General features: G+C 55.8%; 1 protein-coding gene across 1 annotated transcript in view; it reads right to left on the reverse strand.

The window, feature by feature from the left end:
- The window catches only part of HMCN2 (hemicentin 2), a 138,141-nt gene that overhangs the window by 98,788 nt on the left and 20,683 nt on the right, over positions 1-18,670 (reverse strand). The window contains exons 3-11 of the mRNA XM_032635297.1: positions 17,574-17,732; positions 16,627-16,749; positions 10,418-10,589; positions 9,649-9,755; positions 8,660-8,780; positions 6,400-6,663; positions 3,788-3,932; positions 3,171-3,292; positions 1,089-1,361 (exon numbers count right to left, since the gene is read on the reverse strand). Coding sequence (XP_032491188.1) covers positions 1,089-1,361; positions 3,171-3,292; positions 3,788-3,932; positions 6,400-6,663; positions 8,660-8,780; positions 9,649-9,755; positions 10,418-10,589; positions 16,627-16,749; positions 17,574-17,732 — 1,486 coding nt within the window. The remainder of the gene's footprint in view (positions 1-1,088; positions 1,362-3,170; positions 3,293-3,787; positions 3,933-6,399; positions 6,664-8,659; positions 8,781-9,648; positions 9,756-10,417; positions 10,590-16,626; positions 16,750-17,573; positions 17,733-18,670) is intronic.

Genomic DNA, 18,670 nt, shown 5'->3' on the forward strand with positions numbered 1-18,670 from the left:
CAGGTGGGGAGGAGCTTGTCAGAGCAGTTGTGCTGTCCCAGGCACCCAAGCCCTGGGCCCCCGGCCCCTCCCGGCAGCCACAGCCAGTGTAGACAAAGGAAGCAGAGGTCCCAAGGGGCCTGCATCCTTGGGAGCGGCTTGCTGGGGAACTGGGGAGCGTTGCCAGGCAGCAGCCTCCCAGGTACATCCGCAGGCCACACGGGGACCTGAATTCCCAGTTCCCCCCCAGTGGGAGCCCTGAGCTCGCTGGATTTCTGCTCTGAGCTGAGCACCTTGAAGAGGCTTAGGGAGTTGTCGAGATGCCAGGGCTGGAGACCTGAGTGGACCTCAAGGTCTGCCCAAGTGTTGGCTGCAAACGCAGGTTCTATCCTGGCCCTCGGAAAGCTCACAGTGCGGCAGACTTGTCAGGCTCAAACAGACGTCGTGGGCCATCTCATCTAGACGTGGCAAACACGCCCCTCCCATACCAGTGGCCCAGATACGGCCTCAGAATCCTTCTCAACACACTCTAGGCAGTCAATCAAAAGTCACTAGCATAAGGGAGGAAACTTGTTCCAACACACTCACTTTTACACTAGGGGAGATAGCACCCCAGGGAGGAGGATCTGTCTAAATCCTGGGTGGACCTAGATTCTAGGTTAGTACCTAATCCAGGCACCAGCACTCCCGATGTGGGTTCTTCCCACTGCCTCCTCCACCCCCCCATCTGGTCGGCGCTACCCAACCCCTGCCGAGCACGTCTGATCTCTGGGCTTTTGGAAGTTTCCACTGTTCCATCTCTGTCCTGCATATTGAGAGGGGTAGGTAATGGAGGTGTTCAATGGCAGGGGAAGAGGACAGGACTCAATGAAATTGGCTTGCCCGACAGCAGTAGAAATTTAGGTCAGATATGAGGATGAAATTCCCAACAGTGAGAACCACTACACTTAGGCTGGAAGGCTACAGAATCCTCTTCCTCTGAAGGTTGAGAAAACACTGAAAGGGCTGACATTGCCTGCCAGAGGTGACATCTGGGCAGAGGGATGGATTGATGGGCTTTGGAGGGAAATGCTAGGTATTGTGTTGAATTAGGAGGACAGCAGCCTCACCTCGCACCAGGAGCCAGATGGACGCCCTCGTGACCCCGTTGGAGTTGCTGGCCATGCACTGGTACCGCCCGCCGTCACTGGGGGTGATGTCCCTGACCTCCAGGGACAGGTTGGCCAACTGGGTGACTCTGCCCGTCGAGGCCGACAGGACTCGCCAGTCCCGGACCCACGTCAGGTTGTAGGGGGCCTCGCCCAGGACCCGGCAGGACAGGATGGCGGTCTCTCCAGAGGACACGGTCACGTTGGGGACAGGGACCACCTGCGGCGGGGGGTCTGCAGGAACAGGAGTACAGGAGGCACTGAGGGGTTGACGCAGGGAGGGGGCCATCCTGCAGGCCCTGGTGGTGTCCAGACCCCGGAGCCCACTGCATTCCTCAGGACACATCAGCCAGCAGAGCAGTTCACCAGCATCTGCTCACCACGCCCGGACGGCGCCACCACACGGCCATCACACACCAGTCGAGGGGGGCTGCGTGCGCGCGCGTGTGTGTGCGCTCGCACGCGCGCGCCTACCTTCCACACAACACCCTACTGTAATATTTAGCAAGAGCTACACCACTCTTCACACCCTTTGAACCAATAATTCTGCCCTGGGGGATAAAGCCTCGGAAATCACCCTCAAGAGGGAAAGAGTAACAAGTACAGAGCGATTCTCTGTACAAGTAGCAGCCAAATGTGGAACTAAGGAAGGCCACTGCCCCAAAGGAGGAGAGAGCTAAGAAACCCTCCCCCTCAACAAGAAAAGGTCGTAAGAAGTGACAGGTCAGAGACCGTCTATCCAGGGACAGTCTGCAGGACCTGCAGGAAAAAAGCTGGATCCACATGTCAATGACCATGATGTGCAAGTATACTAATGGGGAAATTTGACTCCAGACAAAATTAAGTAGTATTAAGGCATTACTTATTATTCATTTTATTAGGTGTAATCATAGAATCTATTATATGGGAAAATCTATGTTTTTAAAAGAGATACATACTGAAATGTCAGGATGCCTACGGTTTAGTTTAAAATAGTTTAGCCATATCTGTGATAACCTACAAGAGAAAAGAATCTAAAAAAAGAATGAATATATGTATAACTGAATATACATATATTCAGTTATATGTATATAAAGAATATATTCAGTTGATGTATAACTGAATCACTTTGCTGTACACCTGAAACTAACTCAACGTTGTAAATCTACTACACTCCAATAAAATTAAAATTTAAAATAAAATAGTTTGGCCATAAAATGAAAAGGCAAGTATGGCAAAAGATTAGCAATCATTAAGTCTAATAAATGCACATGCAAATTTCCTTATACTGTTCTACTTTTCTGTACTTACCATTTATAGTAAAATATTTGCTGACCCGCTACAGTGTTAGATGACAACAAATCAGGTTGTTTTAAGAACATGTAATATTATCCCATTTTTGTTAAAATGCACACATAGATAAAGGTCTGAAAGAAAGTAAATCAAAATGCTATCAAGGTCATCTCTAGAACAGAGGGATCACAGGTCATTCCGATCTTTTCTGCTGGTTTATAGTTTCCAGTCTTCCCACAGGGAGCATGCGTGATTTTGTGTGAGTTTAGGACAACTTAGAGCGGCTGATCTCTCCCTGTTCGTTGGGCCCCTTTTCTCCTCTTCAAGACAGCTTAGGTTCATTATTTTAAAAATAAAGCCCATTCATTTTAGGAGGGTCTGTGGCATTGCCAGCCTCCCTGAGCTCAATGGTGCCATGGCGGCGGGACCTGGAAGCATTAAGGGTTGGGAACGACGGGATGGACGGCGGCCCCTGTGAGGGCCTGGCCAAGAGGTCAGGGGTGGGATTGAGGCCGGTGGCGGGGGACACAGTCCGGGCTGCAGCTGAGACTCACAGGCCATTCAGGGGTGAAACAGCCCAAACGGGGAGGGGGGGGGCGGGGAGCCAGCAAGCAGGTGCCGTGTGGGCATCAGACTCTGGATGACGGACAGGCCCCAGCAGTTGGCTGGCATGCTTGCCCACAGATGGAGAAATCCTGGGAGGAAATCCTAGAGGGAAAAATCAGGAAGGGGGTGGGGAGGGGATACGCAGACAGGCCCAAAGAGACAGACCTGTGACGACAATCTGGGCCTTTGCTCGTCCGGTCCCAGCCCCGCTGACCGCCGTGCATTCATATGTGCCTTCCTCAGCCTTGGAGGCCCACGGGATCTCCCAGCTGCTGTTCCCTGACCCCCTGTGGACAACGAACAGCTGGAGACGGTCCACCAGCCTCGTCCAGACACTGGGGGGTTTGGTCCCCTGAATCTTGCCCAGAAGGGAGGTCGCAAATCCTCCTGAAGTCTTGGTAAGAAAAGGCAGACAGCCAAGGACATGCAAATCCCATGATATGCTATGTGACTCTAAGTGCCTTCCCCTCTCTGAGCCCTGGACTTCCAACCATAGCGGGGAGGTTCTCAAGAGGGTCCTTCCTGCCCTGACCAGCACAGAGCTGGGCCTGCATGGGTTGAGTTTTCAGAAGCTGAGGAAGGCCCATGGCTCTTCCAGCAGCAGTGGGAGCCTCAGGGAACCACCCTCCCCCATCCCTGGCCAAGCTGGGAGGTGCCCAGGAGGACAATATGACTGAGACCAAGGTCCCCCTCCTGCCACCCACTCCCCTTAGATCCCTCCAGGGCATCAGACCCCCAGGAGCCCTGGGGCTGGGAACAACGGGCGGCCCTGAGCCACTCACTGAAAGTGCCTCTCCTCGCCCAGCCTGGCTCCATCCCGCCGCAGCTGTAGCCAGAAGGGGAGGGCGCTGTGCACAGAGCAGGAGACCACCAGGGGCTGGTGCAGGTAGCCGTGGATCCTGGGGGGCATGCTGACCAGGGGGGCACCTGTGGGCAAGGACCAGCACTCAGGATTCCTCCAGTGACACAGAGACCCACAGGGATGAGCCAGGGAAGAGAAGGCCGGGATACAATCTCTGGCACCACCATCCAGTGGTCACCAAGGGCAGGTCGCGTCGCCTCCTGAAGCCTCAGTTTCCACCTCTGTAAAATGGGGTTAATTGGGTTACTGACCTCATCGTGTTGCTGTGAGGAGCTGGTGAGAGATGGGGCGTGGAAAGCACCTGGCACATGCATGTGGCAGGACCGGCTCCGTCAATGAAAACTCATGGGGTTTTTATGGTTTGTGAGAAGCCTGGCCAGGAAGGACCAGCCTGTGCCACCATTTTAGCAATTCTGTGGGGCACAGAAGTCAAACCAGCCCTGAAATCTGACGAAATGCTACCCAGACAGGACTCCCCAGGGGTGTGGGTAGGGCTGTGAGGCTGCTCGTCTGCCTGGAGGGTCAGTTTTACCCAAAGTTGTGGGAGGGAAACCTTTTTTATTGAAAAGTAAGCATACTTGGAGCATGGCTGTAAATCTAAAATTCACGCGCATTTTTGAGATAAAATAAGAGACTTCCACGAAATCTCACAGCTTGGGATGAGCCTCTTGGGAACCCCATCAGATGCCACTGCCCCCCTCGCCTGACCCTGGCCTTGGGGTGATACATATTCTTTCCTTGACTCTTGGAATTACTTCAGTGGAAAAGTCTGAGAACTGTCCCCCAGGGTCAGTCTTGGACTGTCCGTGCCTCACTGGGCAATCACGGACGTGTGCTGAACCCTCGCACTGCCCTCTCCCCCATCCCCACCAGAAATGCTCCGAGGCTGAGGCAATGTGCCAGACCTCCTCTGAGCATAGAGCTGGAGGTGGGAGGGCGGCTGGTGACATCATGCAGCAGGCTCCCTGCCACATCCCAGGGGAGAGGGGCGTTGGACCATCCAGCCACGTCCTCAGCTGCGTGCACAGCAGCCACCACTCACCCCCACGCACTGGAAGCCTCTGCCGGGGCCAACTCCGGCTCCCTCTTCCTTGAGCTCGAAGAGCCCAGGGAACTGAGGCCCCGCCCTCCCCACCCCCATGTCTCCAAACCCAGAGCCTCCTTCTCTCAGTCAAACTCCCAGCCTCCCAGACCCGGAAAGTAGGGGAGGCACATCCCGCCCCCAACCCTGCCTCCACACTTTAATCTACAGCTGACATGGAGACCAAAATCCAGCTCTAAACTCAAAACTCTGGGAGCCATCTGAAAGAACAGGAGAGAGAAACGGAGGCTGCTGAAATTGCTTCCCGAAAATTCCTCCTCAAAGCTGTAAAAAAAAGGCCAAGGGAGGAGAAGCCCAGGGGCCACCACAGCAGGGGAGTGGAGGCCAGGAGACTGAAAGAACGGGTCCCAAGCCCCCGACCCCACCCTGCCCCACTCGGGTCCGCCAAGTCCTCCACGTCGCCACCGGCACATTGGCACCCTCCCTGCATCCTTAAATGAAGTGGGATGACCCCCAGCAAAGCTGATGATGGAGTGTCAGTGTCATCCACCTCTGAACTCCTCCCCGGTCACTGCCAGGGGAGGGGGGAGTGGGCTGGAAGAGGGAACGAAGCCCAGTAAGGAGGCCGATGGCCAGTGAACTCAGACCCCACCCCACCCCAGGACCAGAGGCAGATCTGGAAAGCCAAAGACTTTGCCCTGCCCTCTGGGAGCTTCCAGCCCGGATGGTGAGACCTCAGGGACACACGGGAAACCAGCAAAAGCCACACACATGGGAACCAACACAACGTGACCTACAATGACGTCACAGTAACAGCAGCTGTGTGGAGGGTCCCGGTCCACGGCTCCCACGTCCTGTGTGCAGCCTCTTGAATACCCAAGAGCTGTCTTGTTATGTGCATTAGCTTACGGAACCCTTCGAGCAACCCTATAAAATGGGTGACCTTGGCTTCCCCAGCTATAAAACGGGGACACATCTCAGAACCTGTGTAAGCATTCAGTGAGCTAATGCATGGCAAGTGCTTGGCCCAGGACTGTCCCACGGAAAGTGTTCAGAATGGTGACTAGATTAGTATTACCATGATTTTGACTATGCTAGCAATTATGACTAGGGAAGGGCATACCCATACCCACTGCCCTGCCCACTGCTGTGTCTACAGTGCCTAGTACCATGACCGACACAAGATGAATGTTGAATGCACAGGTGGATGGATGGACAGATAGAGGGATGGATGCACAGATAGAGGGATGGATGCGTGGATGGATGCGTGGATGGGTGGATGACTTTGCAGCAAGTCCTTCAGCTGAAAGCTACATCTGAAGCATCTCAGTATTTGGCATAAGGCCTTGCAGAGCCTGCTGCCCAGAGAAGTTTAATGAAAAAGTATTTCCTAATCTAATTTAATCTAATCTAATCAGAAGAGCCTTCCGGAAAGAAATAAGCCTCCAAGGGAACCAGGGAGCTGGGAGTGGTAAGAGCCAATCACTCACCTGGGGCCACCCCACGGTAGGAAACTCCAGAGACGCGGAGGAGGGGGTTTCCCTCATGGTCCTTGCCCTTCACCTTGAGGTAGAAGCGCTCCTGGGGGGTGCGGAAGGACGGCCCGCCCCACAGCTGATGGGTGGATCCGTTGGAGAGGAGCCGCACGGGCAAAGTCAGGAGGGACCGCCCTGAGCTGTGTGAGAACTCCATCGAGTCCAGGCGGCCGGGTGCCTGCAGGCCTGTGGAGTTGATCACCAGGGAGATGGGCACCCCTGCAGAGGGAAGGGCGAGGAAGGAGATGCTGCCATCTGTGCTGGGCTCCACGATCCTCCCCAAGCAGGGGCTCTAGGACCACAGTCAGAGAGCAGCCTGCTTGGCCGACCTTCACCCGCTCCCTCACCTTCTCTTCCCTGGGCTAACTAATGCTGGGTGGGATAAGGAGAGAAGCGGGGGCTTGCTACTGTCCGTGGTCCTGAAACACCAGTGTCCCTCCAACCCACGGCTTCCCATGGCTACATCCCCTCTACTGTGCAGACTGGGGCGCTCACTGAGCAGAACTGGGAAGGGGTACCCCCACCCCTGCTCCGCCACTAACTCTGGTGCTGGCTGTCATCAGGCAGGCTCTGGGACTGGCCGAGGTGAGACACACGCCCCGGTTTGGGAAGGGTGACTCCTGCCCATCCTTTCCCCATGCTCATCTTTCCTCTGGTTTCCTTTTCTATCTTGTTGAAATGTACTTTCCGCGCTATCCCAGGACAGACAGAACTGGACTTGGGTTTTACAGTCTCCTAAGCTGATGTGGGAACAGTCAGGTCGCTCCCTTTGCAGATGGCTCTTCATTGTGTTTTTCCTCTCACTGATCATAAACCGGGGACCAGAGGATGTGGTCCAGGAAGTGCCTTCAAATTTTTGAAAAAGTATCAAACAATCTGGAAGGGGCATATACAAATCTAGAAGTCCAGATTCCTTTGAAAAATCAAGTGTGTCAGCGCTGGGCGCCATTCCCATCTTGCAACAAGCAGCCAACGGCGTGCAGCAGCTGTTCCTGCAGCCCAGACCCCGCTGTCCAGTTAGCCACAGCCTCGCCCACTCCCTGGTGCCCCTGGCACTGAGACCAATCGCTATTTATCACTTGCAATTGCCCTGCTGTTTCTCTGTCTCTTTTGGATGTCTGGGACCCACATCTTTATCAAAAGCAGAAACCAAAGAGGGTCACACCCTTCACCCTCTTCCACTGGAGACTGGCCAGTTTTCAATCCCCACTGTAGCACTTCATGTAGGATTTCTTTTGTCTCTTGGCTTTAGAATAGGAGCTAAGTTTCTCTGCCTCGCGCCCTCCCTCCCACTGGCAAAAACAAACACGACCTGAGCAAGCAGACCCCTTTTTCATTTTGAAGATATTACTGCTGGTCCTGGCAGGGAAACCTACAAGGGCTGACAAGAATGACAGACATTAGAGGAGATACAGACTAGAAAGAAAGCCCTAAGGATCCAGCACACACCATTTGGGGTCACTATTCTGTGGTCCAAAGTTAGCCTGACCTGGTCTAGTCCCCCCATCTCTGCTCAGCTGGTCCTAGCAAAATCCTCCGGATGGACCCGTGGCAAGACACCATATTTTCCAAACTATAAATGGGGACCCTGGTCTGGCTACCAGGTGGCATTTTCTGGCAAGAAGCTCTGGCACCCTGAGCCAGAAGTCTCTGCCTGCTCGGGGGCCCAGCTTCCTCCAGGTGGAGCCATGATGGGGTATGTAGGCAACCCCAACCCAGTGCGCGGCTTCTCATTGGAAAACTGATCCTACGCCTCCAACGTCCCCCCAGGCTATCAGTCTCCAGGGGCATCTAAATGTCCATCAGGACACTCGTTCCCTTGGAGTGAGACACTGGTCCCCCTTTCGGGGAAGGTGTCCACTCAAGCACCTCGGAATGTATTGGACCAGCTTGATGTTCGCTGGAAGAAGTGGGGCTCTGGACAGACAAGTCTCGACAAAGAGCAAGGAGAAGGAGTAGTAAGCGGGACTGCGTGAGGTCCTGGAGGTCTTGGGGGGCATGGTCCCACGGTCACCTGGCCTGGAGCCGACAGAGGGAGTGCTGGCCCTGGGCGCAGTTCACTGTGATGTAACAGAGAGGCTGGACCCAGCCTCTGCAGGCCCGTTCCATAGTCACACAGTCATGGCTCCCCCCAGAGCTCCCCCTACTTCCCAAAGGCGAGCCCCACCTCCGCAGAAGGCGGCCCTGAATCGCCCTGCGGCCAGGAGCACGGTACCTTGCAGGGGCCACTCGATGGTGTGGCTGAGGTCCAGGGAGGGCTGAGTGGAGAAGCCAGCTCGGAAGTCGACGTTGCTGATGCCCGTGATCCTGACCGAATGGCGGCCGCTGCTATAGACCTAGCACAGGCCCAGGCCCATGTCACCGGGGCATCCGGACCCAGCACCCCAGCTCCAGGCAGGAGGCGGGCTACCTGACCCGGCCCGGAGTCGGCAGCTGGAATTCTCCCGCCGTTGCATACAGGTGGGCAACTTACCTGCTCCCTGGGGGCCCAGCACGATGCTCCCCAAATGAAGTGGAAGAAACCCAGCTAGGGCACTGTCCTGAGTAGCACTCTCGAAGCTGCCCTGCCTTCCCCACGACCACCGCCCCCAACTCCCGCGGGTCTGATCTGTCCCCCTGCACGTCTAACCCCTGCCTTGGCATGAGAGCTCTTGGCTCAAAGATGCTCAGAGTTTGAAGGATAGCGGTGCCTGCAGCACACAGCACTGTGCCTGGCACCCAGGAGGGGCTCCATACATGTTTGCCTGATCAGAAAGAGTCGTATCCTCCCGAAGCAGCAGCCTGCCCCATCCCAGGACGCCCTGTCAGGAGCCCAGCCTGCCCCCAGCACCTTGCCGATTAGAGCAGACCCTGCTCCCCCTGCCAGTCCCGTCCCTCTGAGCCCAAGGTCACCCTTGCCGTTTCTGTGCACTCTTCACAGGACAGCTCAGTCACCCACCTGGACACTCAAGTGGTTTCTGTAAGCCCTTCTTAGAAGCTCCCTAACTAACCCCAAACCGCTCCACTTCCTCTCACTGATGCAAGGCGGAATACTCCTCCTCTGTTCTTGACCCTTTACTTCTATTGATATGCCCACATCACTATCCACGCTCCAGCTGTCAGCTTCGCAGGGCCCCAGGCTCCCTGGGGCCAGGCGAGAGGGAGGTGGTATCTCAGGTCGGGTGAAGCTGGTCTCCCCAACCCCAGGAACCCAAGGCCCCCTACCTTGATGGACCACAGCCCAGGATGCTCAGGCTTAAAGGCCACAACCTTGGCCGAGTCAGGGATGTTGAGGAGCACGTCGAGGCCCTCGTCCCTCTGCAGGATCCTCCCTGTGGAAACCCCAAGGGCCGCTTAGTCCCCAGCCACTTCCTGGGGGTGGCAGCGGCCCACCCTGTCCCCTGGAACCCACAGCGCTCCGAACACCAGCCTCGGGCTTCCTAGAGGAACTGACAAGAGGCCTTTGGTGGTACCCGGGCCTCCATCTTACCCTGATCTCCATCCTCATCCCTCCCCAGGTGCCGGCTGTACCCCTGGCCTCTGGACCTAAATACTCAGGACATCCGCAGAGCACCATGGGGCCAGGAGACCGGGTCCAAATCACACTGACCCTGGGCGACCCGACAAGTCACTCCACCTCCCAGAGCCCCAGCTTCCCACCTCTACGATGTGCCACTAATTCTTGCCCCCACTGACTCTCCAGGCCACCGAAGAGTTCCACTGAGGGAACAAGGGGAAGATGCCATGCGATCCTTGAAGCCCAGGGACTGTCATCACTTTAATCCCCCTTAGCTGGGCTGCTAACGGCCTTCCTGCTTTCTCACCTACCACGGGTACCCTCTCTGCCCTTCACTTGGCATTCCCCCTACCCTCCTTGCTCTTGAAGCCTTATATCCAAACCCCCTATCACCCCAGGGCCTCTCTCTCTGTCCCATTCTGGACTCCCAGCTCAGTCTCAGGGCCAAGGTGGAGGCCAGCCCTGGGGCACACGTACCCAGCGGGTCTTGGACTTCGATCTCGGGCCCCGGGCCACTCAGGGAGATGGTGACCTCCTTCAGGCTGGGGTCAAAGGGGATCTTCCACGTGTGCTCGCCGTCTTCCTCGTGGTCCGTGGACAGCAGGTGCACCTTGGAGGTCTGGATTGCTGACTCCACCCACTTCAGCACCTGGAAGGCAGGTGTGAGAAGCTGACACTAGCAGGTGCCCGTGATGTCTTGCTTGTGCCTGGCCCACAGGAGGTGGGTCCCTAACACGCTGCCAGTTGTATGCAAAATCCGGTCCCCCAGTGGCTTTTAGGCAGCATACAGGCTTTCCAGGTCACCTGAGGCCACCCCATTCTCCCACTGCCCTATACTAGGCCCGATTCACACGTCACTACCCTCTTGGCCTGTGGGCTCAGAACTGTGACACCTGAATGAAGGCATCCAGAGGACTCAGCTGGGACAGAAGGAGCAAAGGGTGCCCTCTGCTGGGAAGACTTCCCTCCTTCTTCACATGGCCAACTTCTGTGACACCCATCACTTCCTCCAGGAAGCCCTCCTGATGCCTCCTACACACTGATGAACTCTGGAGATCCGGAATCTCTCCCAGAGCAATGTGGTTCACCATCCCCTGCCCAAGGGGCCTCAGACCACACCCTCACCTGGACACCATGCTCTCTAAGCAGGACCATGTCTCTAAGCAGACAGCAAAGACAGCCCCCTCCTGACCCTTGTCACAACACTGAGAAATCTTATATCCTTTGTTTCTACAACTGCTTTTATTCATTCTAAAATCTTCCTCCTTCAGACAGGTTCCCGTTGAAAATCAGGTAACAGGTAACTCTCTCTCCAAAATACCATCCCACTTATTTTCCTGAATAAGGAAACAATCAGATGAATCCACAACATGGGACACTGTATAATCAATACCTCTCCAACAAGTTAGTGGCATGAAAAAATGGTGGACTACTTCAGATTTAAGGGAACTTAACAGACATAAGAACCCAATGAAATGCACAGCCCTTGATTAAACCCTGATTTGACATTTTGAGGACAAGTAGGGAAAGTTGAATATGGGCTTGGCATCAGCTGATACTAGCAAAGTACTAGTCATTTTATCAGGTGATATTGTGGGTTACGCTGGAGTCTATCTTTTTTAAAAAATTTATTTATTTTTGGCTGCATTGGGTCTTCGTTGCTGCGCACGGGCTTTGTCTCTAGTTGCGGCGAGCAGGGGCTACTCTTCGTTGCAGTGTAAGGGCTTCCCATTGCGGTGGCTTCTCTTGTTGCAGAGCACGGGCTCTAGGCAAGTGGGCTTCGGTAGTTGTGGCACGTGGGCTCAGTAGTTGTGGCTCACGGGCTCTAGAGCGCGGGCTCAGTAGTTGTGGCACATGGGCTTAGTTGCTCTGCGGCTTGTGGGATCTTCCCGGACCAGGGCCCGAACCCGTGTCCCCTGCATCGGCGGGCAGATTCTTAACCACTGCGCCACCAGGGAAGTCCCTGTTTTTACTTTTCTATATCTTTGACACTTCTCACAGAAAATTTTTAAGCAAAAATCAATTGAAAGGAACAAGTATGCCTTTACAAGCATGACTTTAGAATATACCTGAGCGACCACAGGGGTATCCTGTCGCTTAGCAGTTCTAATCAACAGGAAGTGACTTCCTGGAATACTGTTTGGAGAAATGTGAAGCCACGTTCAGCCGCAATTAGAAAAAGGTCTGTGATTGATCACCAACGCCTGCCATGGATCTGGAATTAGAACGTGGTGTCTGGCATGCTACATATTGGCCATCCTCGCTCGAAATGACAGTCCTCCAGCTCTGCCTACCATGTGATCTTCCGTGGAAGGGAAAGGGAACAGAAGGGAATTGGAAGAATTGCTCGAGATTTGGAAAATGAATATGTTTTGGTCAGACTGAGCTGGAACATACGCGCCTAGATTTTACAGCTAGATTTCAGTTATCACTGGACGAGAATTCTGTGTTCTGAAAACTCCTCTGTTTTTATATTTGGAGCTACTTCATTCTTCTGTTTCTGCCTAACTTTCTAAGGGATGTTTCTCTTGAAAAGATCCCACCTATTGTGGTTAAGAAATGAAGACGAGGCTCTTCATCCGTGTGGAGGTAGATCAGAAGCAGCAGCTAAGGCCCCCAGCTAGAAAGGCAGACAGAAGCTGGTGAAGTAAGTGAGTCAGCTCCCCGACAGCAAAGCAACAGCTCTGTGACCACTGTCCTCCTCCCCCCGGGCCAGGCCTTCTCAGGGGTCAGGAGGAAATCAGAAATGAGCAAAGCGGCCAGGAGGTGGTGGCAGCACCCGTTGACAACTACCCAGATGGGTCACACCCGCTACTGTGTTGCAACTGTCATTACAAGCTCTTTCTAGGATTTTTTGATGGAGAGAAGATGCCCAAGAGCTCAGGCTACTGCATGGAGAGGGCTGAGATGGGACAGGAGGCCAGCGACCCCATCAGGAGGCAGCTCGCCCACGAGGGCTGCCCTGTAAGCACATCACCACTCCAGAGCCGGGGGTGCTGACCCTCTTGCCCACAGCAAGGCCAGGCGGCTGCAGGCCCAGGTCTGGCGGCAAAGCCTTCTGGGCCTGGCGATGGTCCGGGGACTCAGAGAGGAATCGAGGGAAACTTCTGAGCAGACAGCCTTCATCGAGCAAGCTTAATGTTTATTTGCGAAGGTAATGGCTTCCAGATGTTAGCAGGACAGGGGGGCCTGGGAGCCAGCAATGCACTGGGGCTCATCTCTGTTGCTGATGGGGAAAGAATGAGAGAATCTGGCGCTGCTACCCTGGCCAGATGGTTGCCGCTCAGCGGTTCACAGCACATAAATCATCCCCCGAGGCTCCTCCCAAAGCATCTGACGGTCAGGGTGAGGAAACCAAGAGGGGAAGCTGGGGACGGGGGCGTCAAATGGGCCTCAAGAACCACAGATCAGAAAACTGAGGGCCTTTGACAACTGGGCACCACGGGGCACTGGGCCCAGCCTCTACCTTCCTGAGAACGTTTTCCAGAGAAAGCTCTTACCCTTGAGGGGGCTTCGCTAGAGCTGGGGTGTGTGTGTTCGCAGGTGCTGGAGGTATGGCCACCACTAACCCTCCCCCAGGGCTCCCTGGTGCCTGGCCTCATGCAGAGGTCTTCCTCCTACCCTTGTCACCATCTCTCCAGGCAGTAGCCCTCAGAGGAGCAGCAGAGGAAACAAAGGCCCAGAGATGTTAAGTGCTGTGCTCAAAGTCACACAGCAGACAGGTGGCAGAGCTGGGGTCTGAAGACAGCATGTGACCTTAACCCCCCACCACCCCACCTCCTCTGGGAAGGGTCCAGGATGAGGTCATCTCCAGGGCCTGTGTCTCCTGATCTGTTAATCCAAACCACCTATTAATCTGACTGCCCCTCCCCCTCCCCCTTACTGTCTTAGAGGGCAGTTCACCTTTCCCCTGGTTAATGCCCAGATTCTGAGCAATTTGTCATATTTGTACCTGCTGATGCTGGACAGGGAAAGGGTCTGAGCCCCCAGAATGGGACTTCCCAGGACCCCAGAGGGCTTCAGGATGATGGGCTCCCCCAGAAATTCTGACCGTTCTGTTGGACCTGGGGACAGGACGTTGAGCTGGGTCTGAGCTGGGGGGAAGCCTGTGGGAAAGATGTGCTGGGGCAAGGAGGTTCTTGGACCTAGCTAAGTCCTAATTAAAAATGCACACCTTTGGGGACTTCCCTGGTTGTCCAAGGGTTAAGACTCCGTGCTTCCAATGCAGGGGGCACGGTTTCGATCCCAGGTCGGGGAACTAAGACCCCACATGCTGTGCAGCATGGCCCAAAAAAAATAAATGCACACCTCTGGGACAGGCCCAAGGGGTCACACTGCCTGCCTCCCCTGTCCGTTGAAGGATGGCAAAAGCTACAGGTTACCCGTCCCAGGCGGAGAGGATCTTCACCCTCCTTTAGTTACTCTGGAATCTCAAAGGTGGAAAAAGCTAAACGCCCGAAAGCACAGACACCTAAGATCGATGGATAATCTCTCGGCGCCCAGCACCTAAAGCTGCACCAGTGCAGAGTACGTGCTCGATAAGGGAAGAGAGAACGCAAAATGTGTCGTTCCTGCCATGCTGGACACACGTTGAAATGGTCAAAGAACTGACTACACAGGCAGGGTTTGGGGGACTTTTGCAACTTCTTCTAGCCGGAGCCCCCTTGGCTTGGGCAAAGGCACTGTTCCCTCTCCTGGGGGGATGACCACGGCCCTGGCTGCCCCGGCTACTTTCCCAGGCTTGCCAAATGTCTGGGGACATCTGGAAGGGGCCAGGTACAAGGCATGAAGCTAACGAATGACAGAGCTCCATTCAGGGAGGAGAGGGATCCAGGTCCCTAGCCAGGGGCAGCCAATCCTGGCCATCGGATGTCCTACCACGTCAGACGTGTCCTGCCTGGCCAGGCTGCCACGGCAGAAGGCTGGCACCACGGCCAGGAGCCAGGGGCTCGCCCCAGGTTCCATAGCTCGAGGGAGAGGCTAGGAGAGTCCAGCCCCACACCTGAGCAAGCGATCTTCCACCGACCCACCCAGATGCCTGACATCTGATTTGCCCCAGCAGGAACCCAGTTCCCGAGCAACTGCCCAGATGGGACACCGCCAAAACAAGGACCAAGCCATCATTCCACTCTGAAATGCCTCCCACCCTTGCTTGGGTGGCTTAGTACCAGAGCAAGCTGACACGCCAAAAGAAATAAATCCTAATGTGTAGCAGAGAACCATAAACGCCATCTTTCAACAGGGAGCGAAGGCGCTAACCTAAACACGGCCCTGGAGATCATAAATATACAACATACCATACCCTCTCCCGGAGGCAAGAGCAGGGCTGGCCCGAGGCCGCGGTGGCCTCAGAGATGCTGTTCCTCTCATCTTCCTCTTCCTCACGCACAAGGGACTCCATGTCATCCATTCACCAGCTACTTACCAAACACCTGCTCCATGCTGGTGGCTGTACCAGGTGCTGGAGATACAGTAGCAGACAGGAACTTAAGGGCCCCGCCCTCAGGGAGCTCACAGCCTAATGGCATTAAATAATCGCACAGCTGCAAAATTATGATTATATAAAGCAGTACAGAGAGCTGGGAGAGGGTATGAAAGGAGACTTAATCTCCTTTCGAGGAAGGTGCATTTCAGCTAAGACTGGGAAGATGAGGGGCCAGGGGAGGAGAAGCTGGGAAAACAAGCCACACGAGCAAAGGCCCTGGGGGAGGAAAGACACGGGGCACCGGAGAAAGAGCAGAGAGGCCAGCAGGGCGGCAGCAGCGGGCAAGGGGGAGAACACACGCGATAGGCTCAGAGAGGCGGAGCTCAGATAAGGGTCTGGACCTGTTCCAGGGGACAATGGGGCGGGACCTGCTGGTCAGATTTGTTTTAGAGGATCCAGTGGGATGCAGGACCGGCTCATACAGGCTCAAGAAAGCCGATTATGAGCATCACTTCCCATGCTCTGTGACTTCATGACGGCAGCTTGAAACCAGCCAAAGTAGGAGTATTTACACCATGGAAATGGGCATTCTTGTTCCTTCCAGAGAGAGATGGTTGTGAATCATTTACCAACATGCCACTGGAAGGATCCCTCTGGCTCCTGGGGAGGAATGGACGTGCTGGGCAGAGGGAAAGCGGGGAGAGACCTGAGCAACTGATGGAGCCTGGAGGGGAGGAAGGGCAGGCACCTGGTCCGAGACCGAGATGAGGACGCAAACACCTGGTCAGCGCTGGGGCATCAGTAGCCCTGCACATCAGGTTTCAGGGCCAAGCAATCCTCTCCCTGCCAAGTTCCCAAGCTCGACTTCCTGTCCCAGCAACACAGCCCAAATCTGATGGCTGCCCCCATGCTCCTCCACCCACTCCTGGGCTCCTCGACTCTGGAGAGAAGCTCCCCCTACACCCCCACTCTGCCAGCCTTTGTTAGATCTATCCTACCAGCCTGGACCTCCTGGGGGACCCGGGCTAAAACCCAGGGTGCTCCTTCAAGCCCCAATCTTTTTACCGGCAAAACTGAGAAACCCACAGCACCTGCTTTGGGGGCGAGTGAGAGGGTTTGGCCAGATGATGCCAAAAATCCCTGAGCACCGGGCTTCCTGCGCTTCCTGCTGGGGTGTGAGCGCTCGGCACCGCTCATCCATGATGGCAACCAACCCATGGGCCGAGCCGCCCAGAGATGCAGCATGTCAGGGCCGGCTCACCTCGGTCACCTGCTGCCTGTCCAGGTGGAACACCTGCCCGGAGCTGGTGGCAGCAATCTCCTCGTAGGCCAGGTAGCCAGGATGAGTACGGTCACCACAGTCCCCCGTCAGCACGAAGACCACCTAGAAGAGAGACAGGCAGCCTGGCTCATGGTTCCTCGGCCGCCTTCTACAGGTATGAGTAGCAAGGCCAGAACCAGGGAGGAGTGACCTGGAGAAAGCCCCTTCCTCTCTCTGGGCTCAGGCGATGCATCTGTAAAATGGGAATGATATGAGTTCCCGCCCCGTGGGGGTCAGGACTGATGCAGGTCACGTGTTCACCACAGGGCCAGGAATACAGTAGGTGCTCGGTAAATGGGAGCCGTTATCAAATCTACGAGGAAGGGAATGGAAATCGACTCTGCTCCAAGTGGCCCCTGGAGGCCGCAGAGCTAGAAGAACCTTGGAGAACCCGAGTTTGTTCCAGAGGGGAGAGCAGAGAGGCGTCCCAGCCCTTGAGGTCTTTCCCAAGGATTCCAGCGGGCGGGCCCTCCTTCCTTCCCTGCACACATCTCCTTCCCAACCCCTCTCTGTGAAAGCAAGAAGCAAAAACCCCAGCACGTCTTCCAGACCCTTAGACAATGCAGAGGCGACGCCAGGAGGAAGACGGATTGCCCGGGCTCTGGCGGGGTGTGAAGGGAGCAGGGCGGTGTGGTCTTTATCAAAAATGGGTCTCGCCAGGGAGGCCTGCGGCCTGGCAGACGGGGCGGGCGCATGAGAACACACTTGGACTTCACAGCCCAGCTCAGTCAGTGGGCTGGTCGGCACTGCTGGCGGAGGCTGGACCCCGAGAAGCAGCAGCTCAGCTCTCCGGCGGGGGGTGGGGGGGGGGGGGGAGGGAGGGAGGGGGGGCTTGGGGCGGCCCTCGGAGACCCCAGCTTCCCCAGCACCCCCTCGTGGTGGCTCACCCGTGACTGTTTAAGCTGTAGCAGCTGCAGCACCTCGTCCTTCTTGTGGTAGTCCTTGGCGCGGGCGTCCGAGAAAACGTAGATGAAGGAGCCGGGGTTGGCGACCTCCACGGCAGCCTTGATGGCCCCCATGCTCATCTCTGGGCAGTCCCCGCCTCCCTGCAGGACAGGGCGGGTCAGCGGCTGCCGCCCACCTCCTCGCCGTGGGGACCACCCAGGGAGGTGGGGGTCCCCTCCAGTGGCCTCTGTCCTGCGCATCCAGGGTCAGGCCAGGGCCCCAGCCACTCCCTTCCCTGAGACACAGTGTAGCATCCAATCCGCTTCATCTCTCATCACTCACTCCTTCATTCATTCCTTCATACATTCACTCGTTCACTCACCCGTGCCCGAGCGACACGGTCCCTCCCACAGAGTCTGGATGGGAGGCAGACTTTACATTAACAAGCACAACACAAGCATTTAGTTACCATTGTGAGGAGTGCTACCAGTGCGATAGGAGGGATGGGAGCCACCGGGACATCGAACATACGCCAAAGAAGCCACGTGTTAGCCAAGGCTTGGAGGATACAGGGGTAGAGGGGTCGCCAGGAGGAGAGGTGAGGGGTGGGCAGAGGAAAACGTTCAAAGCCGCCTCCTCAGATCCTCTCTGTGACCTGCCCTGGCACCGATTCCACATAAACACACAGCCCTCCCCTCCCCGCCCACCAGCCAGGAGCTCTCTGCCCCCCAGGTTGGCACACCCAGCCCCGGAAGCAGGGTGTGCAGGTGGTAACTTCAGGAAACGCTTCTCTCTTTGGTTCACTCATCCCTTCCGTGTGCCGGGCCCTGTTCTGGGCCCTGGGGGACTTGGCGGTGAGCTAGACCGATCCGTGGGATCCCTGCCTGCAGGAAGCTGGGTGGGGGAGACGTATGCTGAACCAGGGTGTTCAGTGTGGCCCAAAAGCCGAGGAGGCCATGGGACATCTGACCCAGTCTCGGGCCAGGTTTTGGGGGTCTGAATTGACCCCTCTTGAATCCTCCCTCAGCTGCCACATACCCCCTCCTTCCAAGCCTGCATCCATGCAGTAAATAATGACTACCTTCTACATGCCAGGCTC

Source organism: Phocoena sinus, chromosome 6, assembly GCF_008692025.1.
Source record: "Phocoena sinus isolate mPhoSin1 chromosome 6, mPhoSin1.pri, whole genome shotgun sequence".
NCBI lineage: Eukaryota > Metazoa > Chordata > Mammalia > Artiodactyla > Phocoenidae > Phocoena > Phocoena sinus.